Source organism: Paramisgurnus dabryanus, chromosome 24 (assembly GCF_030506205.2).
Source record: "Paramisgurnus dabryanus chromosome 24, PD_genome_1.1, whole genome shotgun sequence".
NCBI classification, from domain to species: domain Eukaryota; kingdom Metazoa; phylum Chordata; class Actinopteri; order Cypriniformes; family Cobitidae; genus Paramisgurnus; species Paramisgurnus dabryanus.
Window position 1 is genome coordinate 20,396,719 of NC_133360.1, and position 26,620 is coordinate 20,423,338.

The 26,620-nt window shown below is 38.2% G+C and overlaps 1 protein-coding gene across 5 annotated transcripts in view; it reads right to left on the reverse strand.

The window, feature by feature from the left end:
* The window catches only part of LOC135740867 (ephrin type-B receptor 3-like), a 47,270-nt gene extending 21,915 nt beyond the window's left edge, over positions 1-25,355 (reverse strand). For all 5 annotated transcript variants that reach the window (XM_065259408.1, XM_065259407.1, XM_065259403.1 and 2 more), the window contains exons 1-2: positions 24,815-25,355; positions 1,612-1,676 (exon numbers count right to left, since the gene is read on the reverse strand). In XM_065259408.1, the coding sequence (XP_065115480.1) occupies positions 1,612-1,676; positions 24,815-24,878 (129 nt within the window). In that variant the 5' untranslated portion in view covers positions 24,879-25,355. The remainder of the gene's footprint in view (positions 1-1,611; positions 1,677-24,814) is intronic.
* Positions 25,356-26,620: the final 1,265 nt, after the last annotated feature.

Genomic DNA, 26,620 nt, shown 5'->3' on the forward strand with positions numbered 1-26,620 from the left:
TGTCTTGGTTTGTTGATCTTTGGGTAATCAGCCAATCGGTATGTTTAAGCAATAACGGGTCAGCGTGTTTATTTTGCCTTTACGGTCTTAATGCACACACTGTACTTATCTGTGTTTATGGCTCCCGTTACAGTTGCCTGACTAATGACTTGTAGAGGCAGATTAAATAAGAAGAATAAAAAGAAATGCTGAACCAGCGCGGGATTTATTCCAAGTTTTTGCCCCCACTTTTATTATCATCTGGGCACAGTTCCCGTTGCAGTTTTCTTGCCACGACATACCCATCAAATTTGTGTCACACATAGAAACAAAGGATGTGGAGGGTAGCTGTGCCAATTAAGCCTGTAGGTGATTTTCACAAAACCTGTCAACAACCCGCCTGGACTTTATTTCACCCCAAAGTTAAAGAAATAAAAAATGTGTTGCTATAAAAAAAATAGGCCTACTACTATAAATGGTCCCAAGCGGTCACGGGAGCAGAACCCTTTAAAAATGTCCTAATATGTACCATTTAGGTACAGATATGTATACCTTTGGTACCATTATGTACCTCTGAGGTGCTAATATTAACTCTTTGTAATTTTTAAAGGGTACCGCCCCTAGTAGCTAGGAATTTTTATTTCTGACCCTGTATACATTTGTATGCATATTTCTTTTATATTTTTCAAAAAGTGTCACATGCAAAAATGGGAATAGGTTTCATTTCCTTTATGTAAAGCATTTCTTATCATTTTGAGATTTGAAATGTAACCAGAGTGTTTACGTGAGATTTGTCCCAGTGGGGAGACCAAAAATAAAACTGCCAGAACACAGGGAAATTTACGAAAATGCCTCACTGGTGCCACATTTCCCTGTCTGTCCGAAAATACAGTGGGGCGGGCGGGTGTAATGTATTGCCATGTGCATGACGGGGTGCAGAAGGAAAAGAGCCTGGCTGAATGCAAGCATCTGTTAGGGTGCAAAGTGGGCTGTGCTGTGACCCATTGTGTTAGTGGGAGTTTTAGTGCTTTAATGGCAGCGGGGAGGGATATTTACAAGAATAATATATGGACGGGGAAGGTGAGATTCTGACCGATTTGTGTCACCGGGTCTGCTCTTGTGCCTCTTGCATTGGTGCTAAGTTACTCGGAAGTAAAGGTTTTAGGGAGGGGTGTGCGCAACAGCTGGGACGGTGCAGGCGGAGGGCAGGAATGGGGCGCATGCAGCACCCTAAAGTTTAGAATTTGAGGAATAGAGGTGAGATAGAGAATGCTGGATGAATATGAGGAAAATGAGTATTATAGAATAACAGTGTCGACAAAGTTACAAAGATAGTTATCTTTGTTTCGTTCAAAAGCTTACGGGCATAAATTTTACTTCCGGAGAATGAATTTGAGACTGGGGTGAAATCTGATCTGGGATTTGACTTTATCTGATTCAACTCAGAGCTTCCTGTGTTTCACACACTGTACTGTAACTCAGCCACTTGATAGTTTAAATTATATTTATGTACTAGCATTATACATATTATATGTATAATAATGTGACGATCCAGTTAGATGCTTTATATGAGAGATGTATCATTCATACATTATTTTGATTAAAAATAAACACATAAAAATAGCAACTCACCCCAGTTTCAGGATGCGAAGTCCAGGCGAGTTCGGTCGTGGCCCATTTGGTGTCCATCAGTGTTTCTGCGGACAAACAGCAAAGATTCACTGAGCTGATCAAATACTACAAATTGATCGAATGAAATCAAATAAAAAACATTGGAAAGAATTGATTTCACACTTTGCAGGACCAAAGCAGCACATAACTGTCACTCTCCATATGGCTAATAGATATTAATGTATTGCGGTACATTCATGGGCCCAGGAACAGAGAAACACTATCATGCTAATCAGCATTGAAAAGATGGTGGAAAGGGAAAACAGCTTTGTGGGTGATCCAGAAGGCATTGTCAAAGATTTATGACAGCCCTCCTCTAATTAGATTTAATTAAGCGTGTATTTGCGGGGCGGGAAAGAAAAGCTAAGTGTTTTTGAAAGGCAACCTTCTCCCCCTCCCAGAACGTACATGAACACAAAACATCCCTTAAGCTAGCAGCCGTAAAACTCAAGAGGATATATAACGGAGCAAAGGAGCTCTGGAATGACACCATAAAAAGTCACAAAGGAAGATCTGCACAATTTCCTCAATACCCAATATGCTCTGTCTGTCTGTTTTGCTTTGTTCTTCAATTTTCTTCCCACCGGCCATATGTGCAGTTCTCTGTCTTTATTATAATGAAAGCACCCTCATTCAGCATAGACTACAAACACATTGAGACAACCATTTTACTTCCTGCCACCTGCTTGGGCTGTTTATTTATAGCTGTTTGATACAACTGCACTATGCTTCTTTGTTTTAGAGAAATACGTGAGATTGTTTTAAATAAAAAAATCACACCTCTAGATAGTACTAGAAAGTACTTTTATAACTTTGTACTTCTGTTCTCAAAATGAACGGTGGACCGACCCCATTTATTTAAACCCTTTTAAAAAGTAAAGTACCTCAGAGGTTCATATTTGTACCTAATGGTACATATAGAGGACCTTATTAAAGGGTACTGCCCCAATGACAGCTGGGATACAGTTTTTTTTTTTTAAGTGTAGAGTTAACATCCGTCTCAGGTAATCCTCTTACAAGCGGACCACACTTAGTGTAAACACTTTGTGCCTTGCACAAACCAAACTGTGAAGCAGTCAGTCAGAAATGTGAACACATCGCATATGTAGCGTAACGCTAATCCGTCCCGATTCGTCCGAGATTACAGCCAAACACAGCCGATGGTCAATCGGTCATTTTGCTAACACATAACAAAAGACATCTTTTGGTTAAATGCAGCTTTAAACGTCAAACTTATGTAAAGTTATGCACAATACTTTACAGTATATAGCATATGTCTGTCAGCGACACAGAAAATTTGCTTTGGATAATTGCGGCTGCTAAATAAATACATGCAAATCGCTTGAAGCATGCGGCCACGCTTATTGGGGGTGCATGAGATGTTTCTAACACAGTCTGATTTTAAGTTAAACTATTGATGTTTTTTTGAATGTCACCAATGGCATGCACTGTATTGGGACTGTCGTATTCTGTCATTGACAGATAGACACGCTGACATTTTAAAGCACTTTTTGAAAGCTTTCATAGTTGAAAAAGAGACTTCTTTTTCAGCCGCCAGCATTCACTTCATGCTGACAAAAAGCTGGCACACAGGTACTGGGGCGAATAAAATGCAAGAAAAAGGGAAAACAGAGGAAAAGTGAGCGTGTGTTTGTAAGAGTCTCGGTTCTGACTCAGTGAAATGGGGGAACATTCGCGGTGCATGCGGCGACTGACTCAGAGTGTTCTGAGGGCTTCTGTTTTGTTTGCATTTTGTAAGCTGCACTGAAAACAGCAAAGCTGAGCATTGTGTCGACCGAGCGCGCTTTTAGATGAGGAAGCAGTCCTGGCTCAATACGAGAACACAGCAGAGGGTGACCCACCCCTCACCCCGGTCTGTCACAGTCAGGGGTACGAGAGGCCGCACCCTCAATGCCACGATTCATTCACGCTTCAGCACGGAGATGACGACGGTACGGTGACTCCATTGTGACCCACGGTTGATTTTTGCCTCAGTTAAAATGGCTCCATCGCTTCAAACAGGGAAAGTTTTGTTTGAGCTACAGGGTTTATTTCCTGTTTTTCATTCGAGGAAAAACTGGGAATTATGGGTATTTTTCAAAGCCAGGCTGGCAGGGTCCTGTAGAAACCCGATGGGCGAGTCCACAAACAAGCTTTGAGAAAAATCTTTTTTTTTTGCATAACGCATGGACAGCTTTTCTTTACTAGTAAACAGTGTTTGAGAATTGAGAATAGTTCAACTTTAAACCATTAACCCGAGGACATAAACATGAGTTAGTGAGGTGGAACCTTTGAGACTGATGCATAAATTACCTACCAAGTCTACTTAACTATGTTTAAATTGTAAAACTGGAGTATATGTAAAACGGTAAACAAATACAATTGCAAATAAACAAAACACACTGTGCTGTGTCTGTTTATTAATTGTGTAAAATGATATGGGACATATGGTAAAATTATACATGACTTAATTAATTTCACAATAAAGATGCACAATAATAAAGAAAAGCGCAATAAGCTTAAAAAAATACTTGCTTAATTATGCGATGTACGTATCAATCATTCTTTAAGTAGGCAAAATCTATTTGAAGAATAATGAAATATATTTTAACAACTAAAAAACTACATATTTTTACAACATACATGTTTCACATCAATATTTTTTTTTTTGAAATATTAAATATTTAGTTATTGAGAAAAATTGCCATATGTGTATCACGAATGTTTGCAATAGTTTCGTAATTTCAACAATATTTAAACAATATTATACAATGCGTAATAGATAAGTCATAACTTTAAATTGTACATGCAAATATCAATGTATAGTATTATTCATTAGTGTATACAACTTATTTTTAACAACTAGTAATCAATTAAGCTTAAAGGATTAGTCCATTTTCTTAAAAAAAATCCAGATCATTTACTCACCACCATGTCATCCAAAATGTTAATTTCTTTCTTTGTTCAGTCGTGAAGAAATTATGTTTTTTGAGGAAAAGATTCCTGTTTTTTTTCTCATGTTAATGGACTTTAATGGACCCCAACACTAAACACTTAACTCAACACTTAACAGTTTTTTTCAACGGAGTTTCAAAGGACTCAAAACGATCCCAAACGAGGCATAAGGGTCTTATCTAGCGAAACAATTGTCATTATTGACAAGAAAAATAAAAAATATGCACTTTTAAACCACAACTTCTCTTCTTCCTCCAGCTGTGCGACGAGCCAGCGCGACCTCAAGTAATTGCATAGTGACGTAGAAAGGTCACGTGTTACATATATGAAACGCACATTTGCAGACCATTTTAAACAATAAACTGACAAAAAGACATTAATAAGTATCATTCCTCATACAACAACGTTGGAACGGTCCTCTTTTTCCACACTTGTAAACATTGGGGCGTAGTTTCGCATACATCATCCGGGACCTCTTGACGTGATGGCGTTTTGCGTGAGGTCACGCTGACGCATCACGACCGGATATAGACAAGAAGTTGTGGTTTAAAAGTGCATATTTTTTATTTTTTGTGTCAAAAATGACAATTGTTTCGCTAGATAAGACCCTTATGCCTCGTTTGGGATCGTTTTGAGTCCTTTAAAACTCCATTGAAAAAAACTGTTAAGTGTTGTGTTAAGTGTTGGGGTCCATTAAAGTCCATTAAAATGTGAAAAATCCTGGAATGTTTTCCTCAAAAAACATAATTTCTTCTCAACTGAACAAAGAAAGACATCAACATTTTGGATGACATGGTGGTGAGTAAATGATCTGGATAGTTTTTAAGAAAATGGACTAATCCTTTAACATAACGTTAAAACTGCATTTAAACAGCCTTGTAGTAAACAGTAAACTTCCCTGTAAAGTTTTACTAGGAAATGTAAATATTTGACTGTCGAGAAAATGATTGATGATTTTGTAGCCGAATGTTTAGAAAACTAAAACGGAAATATGAAAACATGAGTAAATGATGAAACGATTATTCATTGTTTCTGGTTGATACACTGAACACATCATATAAACATACTCAACGGCGAATTCTCAGAGTTGCATGTTAAAACACACTCGCAGACACACACACACATATTTATTTAAGAAAGGTCATACTTTACATTCTAATCCGCTAATGACAGAGCAGGCTTAATAATAGATGAATACTTTTTCTCAGGAACAACACACACATGCGCATTCATTCTGTGCATTTACAAGCGCCTTAAAATATGCTTTTGTTCCAGTGAGGAATCTTTCTGAAAAAGAAGAGTATGTGAACAAAACCATGTCTATTGATACAAAGAATGTGCACTGGATTTAGAAACTGACTAAGGGCCGTGTGGGCAGACAGGTGAGAGATTACCACAGGATTTCAGCCCAACTGTTTTCAGCTCGAGCCATTTCTTTTAGTTTAAATTGTTTAGAGGTTAGGAACCGTGAGCAGACCTGCAAAATAACAAAAAAAAAGGATGGAAAAGTAGATTCGACTGAACAGAATTTGGTATATGAATTTTCTGATTGGATGAGCTGATAACATGTTGTATTATATTAACACATTGCTTGGAAAATAAACAAACCTTGCAGAAGGGCAATGAACTATATCACTTATTATAAGAATTGTTTATTCTGATTCTTTTAATAATTCTGAATAACTAAATCACCATTTATGCCTCGCTTTCATATTTTTACCTAAACATTTTTTTTATTCAAAATTATTCTGTATTCTGATTTACATCCTCATATTCAAAATTTCTATTGACTTGAAAACTAAATGTCTTTCCGCGAATGGGAGGCAACACATGGCAAAACGTAAAAAGCGACACTCTGTCTGTCTCCAAACACTTGAGCTCTGTTTTGCCACCCAACACAGAGATGTGTCAACAGCATGGGGAAAAAACTGCATTAAACTTATTAAAGCTATTAGACTGATTGCTCTGTATACGCTTTTGTTACAGCTTTTATTGGCTCTTGGGGGGTTACTTGAAGCCGAAATAAAGTGTGTGTTTGGGGGGGTCATGGGGAGAGGGGAAGACCCTGAAAGAGGTCGGAGGGAAGAAGGAGGGGGGATTCTATTTAAATTGAAATGTGGTGAGCCGCTCGGGCTTTTGTGCAACGCTGGAGTGTGGTGATTAGAAGAGAGGGTTGCTTTTGGCGAGTTGGCGTTCAATCTCTAATTGGTCGACGGTTCTTGATGTAGGTGGCTGGATCTCCAACACTCTGAATCCTCCATGGGAATTCCATGAAAGGAGACTCCTAATCCCAATCCGTCCACTTGCCGTCAGTCAGAGCACAATGGCTGTCACTCTCTCTCTCTCTTTCTCTCGACCTTTTGTGTACTAACAAGGTCCACTGTCAATGCTATCGAAGTAATGATGCGAGTTTCCGATGACTTAAAGTTAGATTCGATCAACTTGTAATTACAGGTTTTGAAAGATTTGTAACGCCACAACTGACACAAAAGCACAGTATAAGCTTTATTTCCTATGTAGGACATTTATGAGCTGCTAGTGATTCTTAAAATAAATTTTAGTATCACTTATGATAATTTTCTCGAACCACTAACAGTATCAATGCTAGTTATGTTGACAGCGCGGGACACCAAGGCGACAAAGAGCATAAGTACGCGGCTACATTTTTGTTTGTTGTGTTAATTAGATCTTCAGGACTTTAGAAGACTGCGGGACTACGAGTCTTAGGGGGCCTGATTTTGAAGCTGCCATCATCGGGGGACTTTGGAAAATGAGCATGTTCTCTTTGATCACATGGAATCAGATGTAGCAGCCACACTCCCAGACAGCCCATAAACGAGCTTGCAGGGTTCATACTGCGACCGAGATGAATATTAAAAGCCTGTCCGATGCGTACGACTGCAAAGAGACGCCTGCGAACCCTGTACTCTGTCCGTGGTCTGCCAGAGAAAAGGACATTTCACCTCCAACCCACCCCTTTTTCATTCTTTCTATTATCTTTCTTTTTCCAAGGCCTTTAATTACAGAGCAGAGTCAATCTAATGAACAGGCAGCCCCCGGGGCAACTGTCTGCTAACCAGGTGTCCTTGCAAGTATGTGCTCTGAGTGGCTAAGTGTGTGTCCTAGCTAGCATGCCCATGTAAGAGAGCTCCTAAAGAAAGCCGAGGGATCATGTCATCTGTTTAACCCAAGGAGACCTTCCCAGCACCCACTTCACCCAACGGTTGCAATGTATTGTGGTCGATTCCTATGAATTCACTGCATGTCCTCAGAAGCGCTTAGTCAAATAGTCACAATGCAGCACATCAGTTACACTGTTGTGGCTAGACAGGACACAAGATGCTTTGAGATGGAGATAAAGCACCATCAGCTATTAATGAGCGCTTTAGCTAACACATCCGATATCGTTGATCCGACACTGGATGAGAGGCGACCGTTCGACTCGCATCGCTACAAGAATATCATCAATTATAGTGCTTTTATATTTTCTTGTAGAGAGGAATAAGTGTGTAGCCACTAGGCAAACAAGCATAAGCTTTGTTCACAGTTCCTTCATTCGAAACACTGAAAACGTTGACGTATTCAGCACCGTTGATGTGCTGGGTATCGCTACGCAACATTTAATGATAGTGTTTGCAGATCAGAGAGAAAGACAGCTGGACTTTTATGATGCGATGTTTGTGGTTTCCTGAGCCCAAAATGACAGCCGAAGTAATATACAGTGTGAGTCAGAACATGTGATTACAAGATACACCCCACCATCATATTCATGGTCGTGATATTGTTCAGAAGATCTAAGCATTGGAGGTTTCTTTGTGTCTACGTTTCTCTTTGACTTTTTGTTTGTTGTACAATGATCGCAATAAAGAGTTTCACACACAATAAACGTCAATGCTAAAGCACTACCTGCTTATTTTTTGATGCTTTCTGCCTTTTTTAAACATTAAAACTTAGATAACAAAAATAGAAGTATGCAGTAGCATCATATTAAGTGTAGATTTTAAAACTGTAGGCTTCTAGGTTTCTATCTCTCTTCTTTTTTAAGTTTCACTCACACCTACAATCTCTTGACTGCTCTCCCCAGCGTCCAATGCTATATCAGTCAACAGGAAGTATTTTGACAGGCCTCGCTGATTATAACCTTTCCATCCACTTTATTCTCCCCCATTCCCCTATTCCTTTAAAAACCCTTCTCTCTTCCTACGTCTGTCTATCACACTTCCGAGGTCTCCATTACTGTCCCCGGGAAGCACACCCAGCTACAATAAATACAGATGAAATCCCTAAAATTTAAGCAGTCATAGCTAAACAGGTTTACAGGGAGAGGGGGCAGAGGAAGTTGTAGAAAAGGTGGTGGGACAGTTTGACTCTTTTAAGTATGCAGGTCACTTAAGGTCATAGCAATAAGGAACTAATAAAACAGAACCAACTTACTTTATGTTCTACACATTAAGTTTTGCAAGAAATGACTGACATGACCTTTCCAACATTGAGATTTCTACAGAAACTCAAGTAAAAATAGGTTTAGAGAAATAACAAAGTCTCAAGGTTATGATGTGAGATTTTTGCATTTGTAAGCATTGCTATTTGTGTAAATTGTAAAATAAAGCCAAAGTTAAAGTCATGCAAGGTTGATTTTACATTTCATTTACATGGCAGATGATTTTGGCAGGCATTCCAGTAGCTCAGTGGTAGAGCGTTGTGAAAAGCAGTGAAAACAGAATCAGGGTTCAATACCAAGGAACATACATAATGATGAAATGTATAACTTGTAAGTATGAATAAATGTGAATCATTTTATTCAAAGTGACTTATTCAAGCTACATATGTGTGTTCTTTGGGGGTCAAACCCATGACAGTTGGATTGCTAATGCACTGCCCTACCATTTGAGCTATGTACGTTATATAGTTTATATATAGGGCATGTTTAATATGATCAGATTTTTGAAAGTGTGCAGCCTCAGGTATGCATTTACAACTTTTAAAATAAAGAACTGAAAAATAATCATGACCATCAATGCATTTTTGGAATAAATTAAGAAAATTGCAATCCGGCGAGCGTGTGGAATCCTACGTTGGCAAGCACATTTTAACCAATTGTCAAACACATCTTCTACACAAATGAAAGACATTAAAAGGCTATAATCACGATAACTATGTTTTGATTGATTTTCTCATTCTGGTTGAAATTCTACTCTGGCTGTAACAAACTGCCAGGAATGCAAGTCTGCCAATGCCAATGTTTGAAACTGCCTAAAAGATGGCGCCACGCTCAATAGAGTTCAATGCGTCGTTACCCACAAGTCAGATCTCAGTCAACCTACGTTGCAAAATCTGGCACCTGGTACCAACAACCTGCTATGAACTGTACCGATGTTCTTTACATAAATCACAAAAGACTGGAGGACATTGGCGTGATTTATGAAACAGAACGAATGTATGTAGAGCATCAATATGGATGTGCGATTTTATGTCAAATAAAAGGGTGCGTAAACATGATACAGTGCCCCTTAAAAGTATCTAGACACATTGGGGTAGTTTCCCAAACAGGGATTATTTTAAACCAAGACTAGGCCTTAGTTTATTTAGGAAATATAACTAGTTTAAACAAACACGACTTACTAAAAACATTACTTGTGTGCATTTTGAGGCAAAACAAGGGCCACTGATGTATTTTAAAATGTCAATGCAAGTTGTTTTCAGTTTGGACAGCTCTTACATTAATTTTAGTCTAGGATTAGTCTTAACTGCCACTTAAACCGCCACTCCAATTTAATATCAAAAGATATAACTGTTAATGCACAATGAACTTACAAGACCAATTGCATTAACATTAACTAATAATAACAAAGAAATGCTGAGAAACGATATTGCTCATTGTTAGTTCATGTAAGCTAACGCATTAACTAATGTTAACAAATACAATCTAATTGTGAAGTGTTATACTTTAAAAAATGACTTTCTTACTAAGTATTTTTGCCTTGTTTTTAGTAAAAATATCTAAAAAAAATCTTAAATTAAGATTGAGAAAAATGACCTAGAAAAATAAGTCTAGTTTTAAGACAAAAATATAAAATGTAAGCGAATTTGTGCTTAAAACAAGCAAAAATCTACCAATGGAATAAGAAAAATTTTCTTAAATTAAGTGTTTATGAAAAAAAGTAAACTTATTTCAAGAAAAAATGTCTTATTCCATTGGCAGATTTTTTGCTTGCTTTAAAGTTGATATTTTTTGTCTAGAAAACTAGACTTATTTTCCTATTTTCTCATCAAGAAAATACATCTTAATTTAAGAATTTTTAGATATTTTTACTGAAAACAAGACAAAAATACTAAGTAAGAAAGTCATTTTTGCAGTGTACCGATAACACAGTCACGCTTGTGATTTTTTTGTTTCCAAAATTAAAACAAAAGATGGTTTAAAATTAAGACAAAGCATATTTAGGCTTAGTAAATTAATCACATGTGGTTAGTTTGCTTGAACACCTGTGTGTCATCCACCAAAAAACACATTAGAATCACTTGGTAGTAATTACAAAATGGCTAGACATATTAACATAATTCTTATTTATTTTATTTAATGCATAAATGTTCATACATTTTAAAGTGTGACCTAGGTGCCCAAGTTCTTTTTTGGTACACTTTATACGTTTTACTCTGTTTTTAAACAATAGGGTGGGTGCTCTCTAACATCTAACTGTTTTTTCTGGCTGTTGATACAGAAACACCTTCCAAACACTGCACTGGTAAGATGGAATCCACCACTAGTGTGAGCCATCATCATTATCTACTTTTAAAACAGTAATAATAAAAAACAAAATATATCCTTGCAGAGGATCAAAGATCTAGAAATGCTGTTTTTGGAAATACCTCTTTATTCCCTCTTAGCCCATTGTGTTTTGTAGTCAAAGCCAGGAACAGGCTAGGAACTACTCGTGACTTACCCGTTGCTCTATTCCGGGTTCATTATAAAGGTATTTTGGCACCAAGCTGCCCACTGGCCTTGCCTGTCAGCTGCAGAGAAGAACTGTCTGCTCTAGATGCTGTCCAGGGACTCATCTCCATCTTTCCAGCAGCCTGCATGCCGTATTTGCCTCCCTTTGACACATTCATTATACCTCTGCTGAGGCAGCCAGCAGACATCCAGGCTAAATATATGGTAATGGCATTATCCCCGGGGACCACTGGAAGGTGTTTGCCATGGTATAACACTAAGGAGGTACTTCAGAGTATGGCAGTTCTTGAAATGCTTCTGTTTTACCTTTAGACAAGATGTTTGTGGAGGGAGACATCGGGGATGATGTCAGAGGCGTGACATTACTCTTTATGATCAATATGTGCATGCACGAAATGTGAGTGAGTGAACAGGGATGTCAGCTGGAGGTGTCGAACGTGTGCAATAAAGCACAGGACGCTAATTAAAGTGCAAAAAATCAATATTCAACTAGTTGACCTCACTAATCAATCTTGGACAACTAGTCGCACCTTAAAAATAAAAGATCTGAGCAGAATACACTCTTCAACAAAGGTGGGAGAAAATGCAGATTATAGGCCGATATATCGGTGCATCCCAACTTTAAAGACTCTTTAGACAACCAAAAATGGTTCTTCTTTGGCATTGTTGGATTGTAAAAAGTGAAAGTTGGATCAACTTAAAAAAATACTTAAATTGGTAACACCGAAAAAAGTAGTTTTTTTTTAAGTAGTTTTTTTAAGTTGTTCCAACTCTTTTTTTTTTTTTACAGTGTGCATAATCAAAGAATCATTGGTTGGATGGATATTAGGTAAAGTTGCCCTTGATATAGTCATCAGCCAAATATACAATATCATTTTACCACACAAACATACAGTAACCTCTAATGACTGTTAAATATAATATGAGATTTCTGCTTCGCATCACAGGAGAGCCGTTCGTCGGCAGCAACTAGACTTATGTGGTCCACATTTCCAGCGTGCCAGTGGCTTTCCATCGCTTCATGGCGTTTCAAATACAGTCTGGGTCAGACACTGAGGTTCCTTTTCATTTTTTGAGAACCACGCTAACTTCCCAACCGCCATCACATGTAAGCACTGGCAACCCCTGCCGAAGACAAATCTATACCTCATTTTAAGCTGTCACGCTGCATGCTAATTATCAGGATATGTTGCGGTTTACCTGCTCGAACAAAAAAAAAACATGTCTAATGGTTTCAGCTCACCGCAGTTATTATCTGAAGTTCTTTGGTCTAACTCTTTTTACATTTCTTGCCACATGTGACAGACTAGCCCGAGGCGGCGCAGGTTTCTTCGACTGCCTCGTCTCACGTTAGCTCATTAAACCCAGAGCTGGTTGTTAATGTTTACCTGCTCGATCATTATCATTATCTGATTCAGGTCAGGGACGCAACAACAAAGAAAGGTAAGGCAGTAACTGGCAGGAATGCGGTTGGGTAGGGCTTTTGTGACTGTTGAGCCGACAAATACACGCACAAATACAAATACACGCCTACGCAGGAGCTCTGAATGCGACCGGTGACTTATGCGTGGTTAGGTGGGTTTGTCACTTTCCTGAGTGAAAAGAAGACTATCATTTATACTTTCATTCTTTTATGGTTTCGTATAGATCAAAGGCCCCTTCTGGCCACACACTTGGGATCTTCAAATAAACCTCAAAAATATGGCACACGCTAAGCAAATTTGAAACGATCTCACAACTGAGCACAACGCTGGATGTACATGTATAATATATACAACCTTTTTGGATCTACGTGCGATGTTTGTCCTGGAAAGTCTTTTATTTATGCATAACATAGGGTACATTTGTATTGGTATTCCTTGGGAATCTAACTGATGACCTTTGCGCTGCTAAAACATTACAGGAAAATCATTCACTATCTACAAATTGGCTATTTGAAGTTCATAACTAGTAGCTTTCCTGCCCATTCCCGTATGGCTGCAGCAAATACATTTCAGTTGGTTATGATTCTCCCCACGCTGGCCTGCAAGATCTTGTCTGCCTCCTTCTTAATTCCCGTTCAGTTAATTAATCTCGCACTTGGCTGCGGTAATAACTTGACTTGTTAGACCTCTTTAAATGGTTTTTCGGCACACAGACGCACAGGCTGGCAGACTGTACGCCAGACAGTCACGAGAGTAATTTGTTTGCAAGACGTGACCGTCCGATCATAAGCAGGCTCCACCCCTGACTTCTGGCTGTTGATTAAAACGGCAACAACTGCCTGATTAGGACACACATGGGTGTCTGGGTTGCTGGCGATCATGCACTTAAGTGTTTCACTTACTGCAAATTGACTCGCAGATTGTGACAGAAGGTATTAGCGATGGAAGTTCATTTCTGGGCAATTACGCTGGAGAAGGTTGATAGAACGTCTGACATCCAATTCTAGGGTGCCCCATATGGCCAGGGGTTTAGGTGTCTCCAAACAATTAAATAAAAAAAACATGGTATATTTGGAGGAAGAGTGTGCACGTTTTGTGTCACCTAAACGTTTCTGGATGAGACTGTAGAGAAGGCTACTTTGAGCACTTATGCCTGGGTCGTCACCTGATGCTCTAAACCTGGACAAAGCGCATACATAGGCTCTTTCCGTTACATGCTATTCATACTCCATCTCTATATACAAGCTTCTGCTTAACCCCCCATAGCGAGCATTAAAATATCATAATATTTGCATACACAGTAAGTAAATCAGGTAGGCCAAGACGAGGTAGATCTCCAGAGGCTTATTAAAGCACAGATGCGCTGATGAAGGGCCAGGGGAGAGTCCGTCTGCCTGACTGAGTAGAGCTGTACTGTCAGGGGCTGACTAATGTATTATTCACCCTTCATTGATGTGTAACTAAAGCCAACGGCTGGGGAGCTCGGGCCACCAATACCCCCAACAGACGTAAACCCCCGACAGGCTACTGAGCTCCATTGATTTATGGGTCTCTGTAGATGGCCTGGTGAGAAGGCAGAGGGGGGTTTGAGATGGAGGAGGCATGAGATGGGTGAAATAATTGTGACAAATAATGCAACATTTGTATTGCCAAAGTGGTCAGGGCTTAGACTTGGGAATACAAAGCAAAAATGACATCAGAATTATCATATCCATCCGATCGGGGTGAAGCTGTTGCTAGCTTTATCATTCATAATCATCATCATTCATTGGCATTATAATGTTTGGCATGTCTGTGAAAACAAAGTCATCCTAAGTAATTTAAAGATCATTCTGTGAAAATATAACCTTGATATCTTTAATATTGACTGAGTAAGGTCATGTCAAAGATTGAAATCAATGAGTTCCCCGGTCTCACCATAAGATTATGAAACTTATGAGACACAGACAGAATTTGATATAAATACATAAAATATGTGCCAAACGCATGCATAGCTGGAATTGTGGCAGTAAAACATAGCACAACTATTATGTGTGAGGACAGTGGTGCCAATGGGGAAACCAAGGTGAATGGTCTCATGAGATAATAGAGGTGGGTCAACAGGTATGGTGCATGAGAGATGAGAAATACATCACTTCTGTGGTGCAGGTGACATGGAGGGTTAGCACAATCTAGAGTCAATCATTGACTGATAAGTCAAACACAGTGTTTTGACAGTGTCTGCACTGAACCAACAGTTAAGCAATAAACGGCACCAATAATGTGGTATATATGTACAAGCAGTAGTCTGTTTGCAGTAATGTCAAATGCCTTGGAAACAAACCGCACAGATGGCAAAGGCGGCACAAAGACAATTTTTATGATAACAGCTTTCAATTAGGGAACTACAGGTGCTGGGAGACACAATTGACAGGTACAGAGATAATAAGAAGTTTGGGAACGTTCTCCTTCGTGTACTACGTATACTAAACCCACACAAAGACGTTTCGTCATGAAGACCTGGTGGCCTCAGTTATAATTACAGACCTTCTAACCACACCTTGACTGCCTGGAACCTTTAAGCGAACCTACGCGTTTCAGGTAGGTTACATCTCTTGGTGGTCTCCAAACAGGATGAGTTGAACATGTAAGCGTTCATCAAAAGAACCACAGGGTGTGGACTGAACCTCAGATTACTCATGGAGATACGTCAGCTGTACTGAAGTTCCATCACTGAAGGGGTGACCATACAGTATGTGTTTACGGATGCATGAATCAACCTTTTCTTTTTTTACTTGACAACCTCAGGACTGGTAAGTGTGGATGGTTCATGGTGACAACCAAAGATTTATTTTTTTCCTAGGCATCTTTGCTTTAACTTACTTTTGAATGCTTAAATCAGGAGTGAGGTAGTTTATATGCGCTTACTCAAGCATTGTGATAAAAACTTATATATATTTTTGTCTACAAGTGGCTAGCTCACTTGAAATGCTTAACTGTGGCATTTCAAGTACTGTACTATGTTAATAAAAGTGGCATAAAAGCTAATAGTACAAAAAATACGTTTTTGATACGCTTTAATAATAAGTATCTTTGTACTGTAGCATCTTGATTAATTATCCAGTGTCCAGTGTTGAACTATAGATTGCTCTTAAGTGCTCCCCTACTTAGCTAGCCTCTTCAGACCGAGCCATCTTAAATCGAAGGGAAGATTTATGAATAAGTAAGAACAGTGATAAATTGCCTGCTTAATTAACCAAGGAAGAGAACTCTCATCCCCTGAGATTTCGATCGCCAACCTGTTTTGATGGAAAGGGAGCATCAACAACCGTCTCCTTCTGGACGGCCGCATTGACCGACGGCTACTTAAATTGAATCGCTAATCATCGCCATCCTTTTAGGCTATTTCCCAGAGGATACAAACTGGGCAAAAGTGGCAATGAAGCTGTTTCCCCGTGGTGCTTCTCACACCCATGATATAAATATGGCCCCTTAGTTCACCATCCCCATCTGGCAATGGGATATTTTAATTTGTTTCTAGCGTCAGCTCCATTTCACATCAATACGTTCGCTTTCACACCCCTCGAGAGTTTACATCACTTTGGCAAGCCTCTGTTGCTCTAGTTCTTAGTTAGAGACCTCTGTTTGACTCGCCTTGAAGCAATGTATGGGATTACTGCATTTTTTTTAAATCTTCGTTTTATCACTGTGATGTCATGATTAGGAACCTGTTCTCATGATTTGCTTAAATGCCAGAGGCAACGAAGTATCGAGAGACTGGGCGCATCAGAAGTTTGACTTACATCGCATATAGACGTATCACTTGATCACTTGACCACTTGCACGCAAATCTAATCAAAGATTGGATATAAACAAGGTGAAAACAGGCCACATTCCACAGCTTCTGGGATTCTCATGTCACTGAAGGGGTGAGATAACAAATAGGAAAATAATAGCACAATTAGAAGCTCTCCCTGATAAGAGATTGTCACATAAGGTGCCCGGGAAGGTGGATATGGTGGGAAAACGTACCAAAGATTTGACAAGGAAGTAAAGAGAAGGATGGTAAATAGAGTACAGAAAGAGGGCCATTGTTTTACCCTCGCTTTCTGGATAAAGCCCACCTGTTGTGGGAAGGGGCGGTGACATTCCCACTCTTGTTCTCTCAGTTTTCACCAGGTTGTCGTCCCTCTCACTGCCTACTTGCATCTAGATGCCATCGTACCCTTAGATACGAGTATACAGAAGAAAACAAACCACTAACTGTTGCAACAGCATCTGTCTATAAAACCACAATACAGATTCTTTCTCCGAGTTGTTCCTGTTCTGTATGCAGACTGTAACCTTCTTCTCCACTTTCCCACTGTCAGGTGGGTCTGATCTCAAGTGCAGGCTCAAGGCTGTCATTGACTGATGCTCGTTGGCTTTTAAGATTCATTAAAAACCCTCACATATCCCTTGCAGGACACATCAAGCTAGCTCCGAAGGAAAGAACGAGAGGTAGAAAGACAGACAGAGAAGAAAAAAGCAGAAACAATGATCTCCTCTCAGGCAGAGCTAGTCAAATTTAAGATGCAGAGATAGATCCATGGCAGCTTTCCAAGACAGAAGATGAAAAGTCTCTGAGCACTGCCTCAATTCCACCGCATTCATAACCCCATCTGACCACAGCCTCGGTCTGTTCCCATTGTGCCTCCACTCAGCACCTTTTCAGACAAACTGCTCAACCAATACTGTACCAAGTGCCTTTTGGATGGAGTCTTTCTCTGTACCTTTGTTTGCCCATGTCCTGATCCCTCCAGTTCAGGTTGAGGGCACTTTAATAACAGATAAGCCACTAGCTGCGGCTCGTGGTGACTCGGGGGTGCACGGCATACCTCATATCTATCACCTCTGCCCTTCTCTGGCGCTCCGACAATGGATTTCTGTGCTAAGAAATGGCAGTTATGAGGTCGCTGCCGAAATATGTCATCTCATCTACGAGATTGCGTGTGAGATGCGATGACAGTTCTGGCCTCTGCCAGTAGCACGGTTCACGGAAAGACCACCGGACAGATACTGTCTAATAACTTACAGAAGAATGGCAGGAAAAAGGAACCGGTAACTCATAAAAAGCTGTTAATGAAGCTTTAGAAGGCTTGGCACATTTCAAAAGGGCACTTGCCAGAAAAGCTAAGTGACATGGAAGTGTGATCGATCAAGCCTTGACAACTAGCCATAAATGGATCAGTCACACTAATTCATCGGGAATCGCTGATTGGATGCGGGTGGTGACCCTGCAGAAATCGGACGACGTGTTGAAGGAAGAAAGGGAAGGTGAGAGAGATTGTTTGATAGTTTAATTGGAAGAAATTAAGTTTACATTCTTTGATGAAAGGCAAAGAATCATGCAATACTGCTTGGGCTTACATTTAATTTTCATAATGTAGGGTTGGGTCTGACATGCACTGCTATTATAATAAGTGTAGAAATAGCAATAAAAAACTACACAAGTTGTCTTGAACAGATGAACGAGTGCACTGTGCCTGCATTCCTTACACTTACAGTTTGACTAATTGTAGTAAATTGGTTACTTCAGATGTAAATAAAAGAAACATGCACAGTTTCCAAAGCTATTTAAAGACGAATACATATAGGGGAGTGTGCTCAGTATGCTAACTTGGCTGGATTGCTCAATACACGGCAGAGCAATCATTTTGATCAAAGCGAAATTGTTTTTCTAATGCATATAATTACAGAACAGTTACTTTAAATTACAAAATTATTATACGGTTATTAGTACTCGCACACTTTTTTTTACTTAGTTTTATACAGGCTGCGTTGAACAAAAAAAATTAATCACTATACTGATATGTTAAAGGGAAAGTTAACGGAAAAATGAACCAAAATTTATAAAGAAATTATACTGAACATAATTAAAGATATTTAAAAACAATGTTAATAACCAAACTGATCTGAAGCACCATTCACTTCTATTATATTAGTTATTTCCTATAGGGAAGTCAATGGTGCCTCAAATCTGCTTGGTTACAAACATTCTTCAACATATCTCATTGAAGGTGAGTAAATTATGACAACATTTTCAGTAAACTATCCCTTTGGGTTTATGAAGGATTGCACAAAAAAAGTTTACTCTACATGAGTGGCACTTGGGTTCTGGATTTACATAAATCAACTTATCCATTAATCCTATGCAACAAAAAACGACTAAAATACTCAACAGACAACAGACATGCGCACCACCTTCAGAGGCTTTTACGACATCCAACAAACTGTTTCGCACCTGTCTGTGTTTGCACCTTGCCGAATGCTTCTGCTTTTATCCACAACACCAAATGGAGAGGTGACAGCGAGCCACAAAAGAATTTCCATCTAACACCAGTTCGTCTGGTCACATGGTTGTATAAAATAAAACTGTGGTAGCTCCGTGTTAGTACTATCACCCACCACTCATATAATACATTCTTTTCAGTGACCAAAAGTTTGTGAAACCATAAATGCATAAATATAAATGTTCATTATTGGCAGTAACTATGTTTACTTTACCCTGGTGGAATTAAGGTGGAATTCATTGTCAGTTTTTTGTTTGTTTTAACATATTAAATATGATTATCGCAATATATACAAATGAATAACATAATATTTCCTATAAACAATATATTCAGACATAAAAATCACAGCAGTCAAAACTCATTGTGTTAGAAAAACTTGAGTCGATCACAAAGCGCACAGATGTGTAACTGAACAGCATGGAGCAAAAGTGCAAATTTGGCTAACTAAAAGGGTAAAGGGCCGGTGTGCTTTCAGGCCCCTTCCTGGGGCTCGGGTGTTTGATGTGGAGATTAGAAGCATGTTTTAACAATCCAGAGGTCTGGTCCGATTTGGACCATAGAGTTTAGTAGCCATCATTAGTCCTAAAACCCCCACCCCATTCACACGGCTATATTGCTAATCAAAGCAGACATTAGCACCTAGCATTAGCATTACATATTTCCTGCAGGGTTTCTGACATCACACATTGCCTCATTTGAACTGGTTTTGTGAATATATCTGACATCATCCAATATAAAAAACATTCTGTGATATAGCATTGATATCTTTAATTTTGACTGAGTAGTATTGTCATCTTTTTATAATTTTGAGTAATATAAAAAAATAATTATCTATCTACTACATTGGCCACAGTACTCCAATGCTCATAAATCATAGTTAAACTCTCAAAGTCTGGAAACTTTTCCTCTTACTTGCTAAACGTCTTCACTACCATGTAATAACTATGGCATTCTTGTAAAACTGTTTCTCAGAAGCACAGCAGGATTTACATGCGGTAATCACGTCATCTCAGTTAGGTCATATACAGCATATATGCATTTTCTGTTCATAGAAAGACGTAAACCTGTCCGATTAAGTGTTCTTTTAGCTTTAAACCCTGCCTTTGTTTTTACTGTGGCTTCAGATGCAAATGGTTGCATAAACAAATAAACACATGAGAATTGGGATAGGCAGTGGCAGAGGCTTTCAGCCGGCGAAACGCCGGTAGCGTCGGTTGTCACAATCCTGTTTGTTTTAGAGTTTATGGCAGTGCAATTTTCAAGCGACCATAAAACCTTAATCAACCCATAAGAGTCATAAACGCAGCATGAATATCGCAAATTTCTCTCAGTAGTTCCTAAGTAAGAAAAAACCCTTCTCTTCATGTACTGTAAATTACCTCAAGACTATAAAATCATTGAACCAGCACACGCCTGCAGTCCAGGTCCAAATTTATAAATGTAAAAATCGTTGTGGCTGGGCCATTTGGATGGAAAGTACAATTTATTGTGCCTGTCATCATGTGACTTTGTTTGAGTACTCTGCGACACCGCCCCCCTTTTCAAAAGGCGTTTTGGTAGCAGATATATCGCTTGCCAGCACCACCCATCTAGCTCCTTACCAACCAAAGACAGAAACCGAGCTCGGATGTCTCCCTTTTCTCTCAATTCCTCCTCTCTTTTGCTCTCAATTTCCCTCTCTCATTCCGCTTCAGTAGCTGCAGACAGCACCAGGGGGGATTTTGGCAGTATTCAGGCCTAGACACATTCTCTCCTCACACTGTCGCAAGTGTCAAAGACCTATTTCTCTGTAAAGGCCCTTTCCGTCAGCTGCCAGGATGGCCCTTTTGAGTGGACCCTCTAAAAAGAGCAAATTCTACATTCCGGTCAGCGTCCCGTCCACTTCTTCATCAATTAACAGACCTCTTGGTTAAATATTGGCTTCATTACAGGTTATTATTCCTCAGAATGTCTCAGGTTTTACGGCCAAGGCATTCCTAGACTGTTAGGGTTATTAATGCTGATGCGAGTTAGCAATGTGGGCACATTTAACAACATACGACCGTGTCTAGATTTCATAGCATCTTTAAGCTTAAGTCCGTGGACCCTTTGAGCTCCTTACGAGGGTCTGAAACAAAGCCAGTGGAAATCTCCTCAATCTGCCCTCTGTTTAACATATGACCTTTCAAACAAAACCTTTTAATGTGAGTTATAAGCATATCTTTAATACAAATTCTGTGAACAGGAATTTAGTTCATTTATATAGATCTATATATACCAATTGTATACCATTCGCAAACACAAAGGACACAGAAGGATTGAATTAGCGGCTGGTCCACTAGGCTGACCCAGACAAACTTAATCAAACATATTAAATACATATTCAGTTTATTTTACTTTTGTCAATAACCTAAAAGTTTGTATTAGTATCAAAATGAAACGGTTTTATTTTAGACAATAATATTATTTGTTTGGCTATGAAAAAAACATATTATATATGTTCACACACATTAAGTGATTGTTTACGGGACATGATGGAAAATGTGTTTTAAACAGTGTAGATACATTACTATAAACATGAATAACTGCTGCTTACAATATCTATTATTCATAATGTATTTGTGTAAATGGAAAATGGGTGTATTATTGTTATTTGTTGTTTTACAATTATATTTTGATCACACAGGGACACCCTTACAATATGGCATACTGTAGAGTTGCATTCAAGTTTTGAAAAGTTTGGTTCACTTTTGTATGGTCAAGTTTTTATTCACCTTTTATTTTACATTATAAAAATCTAAAAACCGCCTCCTGTCTCAAAATATAAAACACAGATGAAAACCTACTATATAGCGCATTAAAATAGGCTTTTCTCTAATTGAATAAACTGAGCAACTGAGAGTGTATAGGCCGACACTATATGTGTGAACAGCGGATCAATGCAGCACATTTTACGGCCCCTTTGACCCCAAACTTTACAAATCAATAAAAGCGCATCGATCTGCTGAACTCAGTCAAACGCTCGCGTAAAACTATTACGAAGAATTAATAACATTATTCATAGTTTTATTGATTGTATTTAATCTTTATTATCTGTGTTAAAACTAAAAACTAATATTTTTTACGATATTGCACAATTAAAATATACTGTGTGTTACATTTGTATTATCATACAATAGAGCTATTATTATTATTATTGTTATTGATTTATTCATGTGACTTTACAACAATATTCAATGACTGAGAATATGTTTATTTAACAGTAGGCTACTCACTTTAGAAAGCAGTAAAGTTTGTGTCATAGATCACCGATTGCTAACATTTTGGTCGCTTCCTCTCAAAGCTTTAAACTCAAGTTACTGCTCTTCAGTGATGGATGTTCCCTGTAATCATTCTCCTGTTTCTCATGTTAATGCTGTTTACCCCCAAAATGGCCAAGGTCTGTTATTTCAACAATAAGCTCTTTTGCTTTAACTGCGTTTACCTTTGAATTATCACGACAATGGCAGATGAGGAAGGCCGACAGGCTCTGCACAAGGACGTTTGCTTTTTATGCTGGTTAAATAAAAATACTGCATTTAAGGCACTGCACGAAGACGAATAAAAACAACCATGCATTTTTATTAATATTTTAGTACGGTGATTTATGAGGTTATGGAGCCAAAACATTCTTACTGTTTAAGCCTATTCCACGAAGGCCTGTTTCACTCCAATGAAATATGTTTACAGAAAAAGTTAAATACTCAAATAACAAAAACATTGAAAGTGAAGATTTAGTGCGCAATTAAAATTAAATAGCTTTTGTACTGAATTAGGTATTAAAAAGCATGCAAATGCTACATATATTATCATTATGGATATTTTTATATTTTTGAGATTCAAATAGGGTTTTATAGGAGGTAAATTAAAAGGGCCCCAAAAACCTGACAGCATTTAAAACTTTGCCATCAATAACACAAAAGTAGCTTTATTTAAAATAAGTGCGTAATCATTCTAAAATTAGCCATTTAAAATAATAAACGCGTAAGGTGGATCGCATTTTAAACCATGAACAATACTGACTTGTAGTTTAGGTTTATTTGTATTACTATAATTACCCGTGATCATTCACCACAATATAATCGTGATGCTTACTGTAGATCGCAGGTAAACTAACTCCGTCTAGTGAAATACGCAAAACAAACATTCAGATAATATACCACAGCCGACTTCTTTATATAAACATTCACACCAGTTTATCGTACAAGCCCCTAAATAAATAAATTAAAGTTAATCATAAAACTTTTACAATGTTAATATAGTAATGATCTACCATTCTTGATGCAAATACAGTTTAGACAACTGTGAGTTATCAACTAACAACTTCAATATATATTGATTCATTGAGTAAGTAATATAAATATAATTCACATAAACCCATAGCCTAAATCACAAAGGTAGCCTATTCGAGACTTTGGTAGTAAAGTGAAATAAAACAGACTTTGGGGTTTTGAAAGAAAAAGATGCGTAATATAGCTATCTGACATAAAATTACATGATAAAATATCCGATAATAACCTTAAAAAAAGAATTTGTATTAAATAGTCTATGTGACTCACTGCCGGATTCATCAAAAAGGCTGAACTACAATAAACATTCAGTCAAAACCACAATCAGAACTACAATAAACATTTATAGAGTTTACTACTTTCTGTTTATCGGTTGTGTGGGGTTTAAAATAATAAAGTAAAAAAAAATCGACATTATTGTTCTACTCTATAATCTATTACAGCGCTCATTCGTTTTCATCTTTATTGGTGTCAGTAGGTCTTAGAGGTCTAATGGGGGTCCAGACTTCGAAGAATTAATTAAATCAAAAGCCATCTGCATTACTAATTTCAATCATAATTAAATAAATACATTATAAATATGATAAAGACGCACACAACACAACGCAAAAAAGAAACAGTTTTGACAATATGCCAGTAGGCTACTGTCCAGCAAATGCCCGAAGTTAAAGCTACTAAAGCTTGAAATACAAAGTATCAAATAAAATGTTGTTCCTGGCCACTTTATTGGTTAAAAGTAAAACTGCCTTAAATTAAGCCAGAAAAATGGCACAGTGTTGCAATGACAAGCCACAGATGGAGTTTTGCTTGTGCGATTCCCTGGATTTGTGTCTGCAATAGAGACTGCTAAAGTGAGACTCCCTGTAGAGACATTTCCCTTAGGAAAGACAAAACTATTGTCTTTGGTGAAAGAAAATAAACAACAATTAGAAGGTAGACGTTCCGCAGTTTTGTTGCATGTGTATTGGTGTCACTTGATGGTCAGATCGAACCCTTTGCGCTTTTGAAGCGTATCGGATTAGACGCATGTTGCTGCATTCATTATAACGCACAAACTAAAACCTTAAACCCCTTATTACTATTCACGGTGACCAAAGCGCAAAAACTATAGATGCGCATCAATATGAATCGACGCGTGATGTGCCACCCTGATTGTTCATTGATTTAATGCGTAAAACCCATATGGAAAATACAGAGCCATTAATATCTTACCTTCAACAGCCGAGGAGAGAGGCAGCAAAAAACTGCATAAAACCAGCAAATAATCCATTGTCATAAACCAGAGACTTCGGAGGTTTTTGTAAAATCCCTCAGACCCTCAGTCCGACTTCATAGACCCTCTTCTCCAACTTCAGATCTGCTCTTCTCAGCTATATATTTCCATAAAACACAAACTCCTGAACATATAGACACTTTTTAGTTCATGTTATCCAATAGCAGATGTTCAAAATGTTTAAAGTTGCGCTGATGGAAGATAAAACTCATCCAATGAATATACGCTCCTTATTTTTCATAACATGCGTGTCCGTTTATAGATGTTGCACACAGTGAAATCCCTATACGGACAATAGTTGTTTAAATGTCAAGTGCTCCTCAAATAGCATTTTGTTGTAGTCCGATAATAAAGCGGTCCCAGTGTAAGTCCCGTAAAATCACCTTATAGTGGGTTTACGCGTAAAATCCCTGAGCGCATTTCACCATCTGAGCGCGTATCGTTGCAGCTCCTCTGCCTTTCCATGTGCACTGGAATGAAGATCGGCTGCTCTGTAACCAAGAAAGAGTGAAAGAGGGAGAGAGAAGGCGGTGGTGGGAGGAGTTACACCAAAAACCGGCTGTCTGTCATTGCTAGTGGGCCTTCCTCCGAATGATCTGGCGCGCTCGGCGGGGTGAGAGCGCCCCTCTGCGGGTCTGTGCATTTGTTCGTCAGAGAATACGAACAAAGTAAAAAAAATGCACGTTTACTTTAAAAGCAATGTCATTTTTGTAATAACAAATAAATAGTTATTTATATTATCATTCGTGTTGTCAGTATTATTGGGTAAGCAATAATTTTACATTTTAGGCTTAATTATGCTTGATTTACTGTATCAAATACTAACATATTGTTGTAATACGGATGTAAGGCTGTAAGGTAAAGTTCACAGTTTAATTTATTTTACTAATGTTTAATTAATTCTGGAATCCACTTCTGGAAAATGAATTGTTGAATTTTTCTTTAGAGACGATCGAGGGAACATTGTAGACGATCCAGACATAGTTGCTTGTTAAACATCTTTTGTCATGTTAAAATATGTGATGGTATTACCTATACTGCAGCAATTGTAAGTTATGCCTGTTCTGTAAAGATTTTTTTGTAGGCCTAAAGTCTGTGATGTCTTTGTGAATGTTTAAGCCTTACATTTGCAAATTATGTGCACTGCCAGTCAAAGGTTTGGACACACTTGACTGAATTAATGTTTTTCATTATCGTCCAAACCAGGAGGATTATGTTTAAATGCTTGGAAATAGTTTTGCCTTAATTTCAAAAGAGTTTGTTCTTTAATCTTGAGTTGGAGCTTAAAGTATGGATAAAAGTAGCCAATGAGTGTCTAGCATTAATTTCAAAAGAATAGTTCTGTTTAAAATTCTAGTTGTGTTACTTTAACATTTTACTTTAGACTATGTCGTGCCGGTCTAATATGCTACATCAAGTGGTTACATCCAGTAAAACTACTCATGACTCATCAGAAATCTGATATTGTTCCTTTTCTCTTTCCCACACATTCACACCCTTATACCTCTCTCTCTGTCTCTCTGTCTCTACTTCAACCTGTAGCTGCTGTGTTTTCAGAGTATTCAAATTTTAGGAGTATTTAAAGTGTTGACAGAGGTATTGTTTTGTATGTTTCTTCTGTGTGTTTTTTTAAATTAAAAGTGTAAGATTTTGTATTGTTGTTGTTTTATTGACATTTTTAAGGTTAGTATTACAAACTGTTAGGCCTGCTTAATAATAATAATAATAACTGCATTGTCATATTT